Source organism: Phytophthora parasitica, assembly GCF_000247585.1.
Source record: "Phytophthora parasitica INRA-310 unplaced genomic scaffold supercont2.185, whole genome shotgun sequence".
In the NCBI taxonomy this organism is placed as follows: domain Eukaryota; phylum Oomycota; class Peronosporomycetes; order Peronosporales; family Peronosporaceae; genus Phytophthora; species Phytophthora nicotianae.
Genome location: NW_008649171.1, coordinates 1 through 628, shown reverse-complemented (window position 1 = coordinate 628; position 628 = coordinate 1). Strand labels below are relative to the sequence as shown.

General features: G+C 52.1%; 1 protein-coding gene across 1 annotated transcript; it reads left to right on the top strand.

Annotated features, from left to right (window-relative positions):
• Positions 1 to 71: 71 nt before the first annotated feature.
• On the top strand, positions 72 to 610 carry PPTG_19784 (hypothetical protein; the record flags this gene model as incomplete). The annotated part of the gene is made up of 1 exon (XM_008918341.1): positions 72 to 610. A coding segment is annotated over one exon (537 nt), but the record flags the coding sequence as incomplete, so codon positions are not given.
• Between the last annotated feature and the right edge of the window lie 18 nt (positions 611 to 628).

Here is a 628-nt window from a genome sequence, read left to right as displayed (position 1 = left end):
AGTTTTTGTTCGAGTACCAAGCGGCAACAGGTCAAATGGCTGGTTTCGTTCCCATTTCGTACCAATCGCCGATGCCTACGCCCGAAGTATTCCTCTACAACGCTGGAACAAGCGATGCCATGTACTACTTCCCAGACTACGTGATCCTCGGACTCATTGGTTTGGAATCCTACATGGACTACTACGACGATGACGCTTTCGTCAAAGCCCACTGGGAGGAATTTACTCGCACAATGACCTGGCTCATTGGCAACCAGGGAAGCAATGGGCTCATCGATCTTACCAAGTACGAGGTGGTATTCCTTGGATCCGGTGCAGGCATGGCTGTGAATGCTGCTGCTGTCCAGTGTCTCAACGGTATGGCCAGGGTAGCGCGTGCTGTAGGTGACTGGGAGTCTGCAAACTCGTGGATTACTGTCGCAACTAGCGTCAAAACTGCTATCAACGAGTTGCTCTGGAACGATGCGCTGGGTAACTATGCACTCGATTTGTCGACACCTGAAGTGTATGGCGTCTCGGCTACTGCGTTTGCTCTCACTTCGGGTGTGGCCAACGAGACCCAGACCAAGCTGATAGTGGACGGTTTGGAAGGTCTGCGTCAAGGTCCTGGGTATCTTGATTCGAGTAA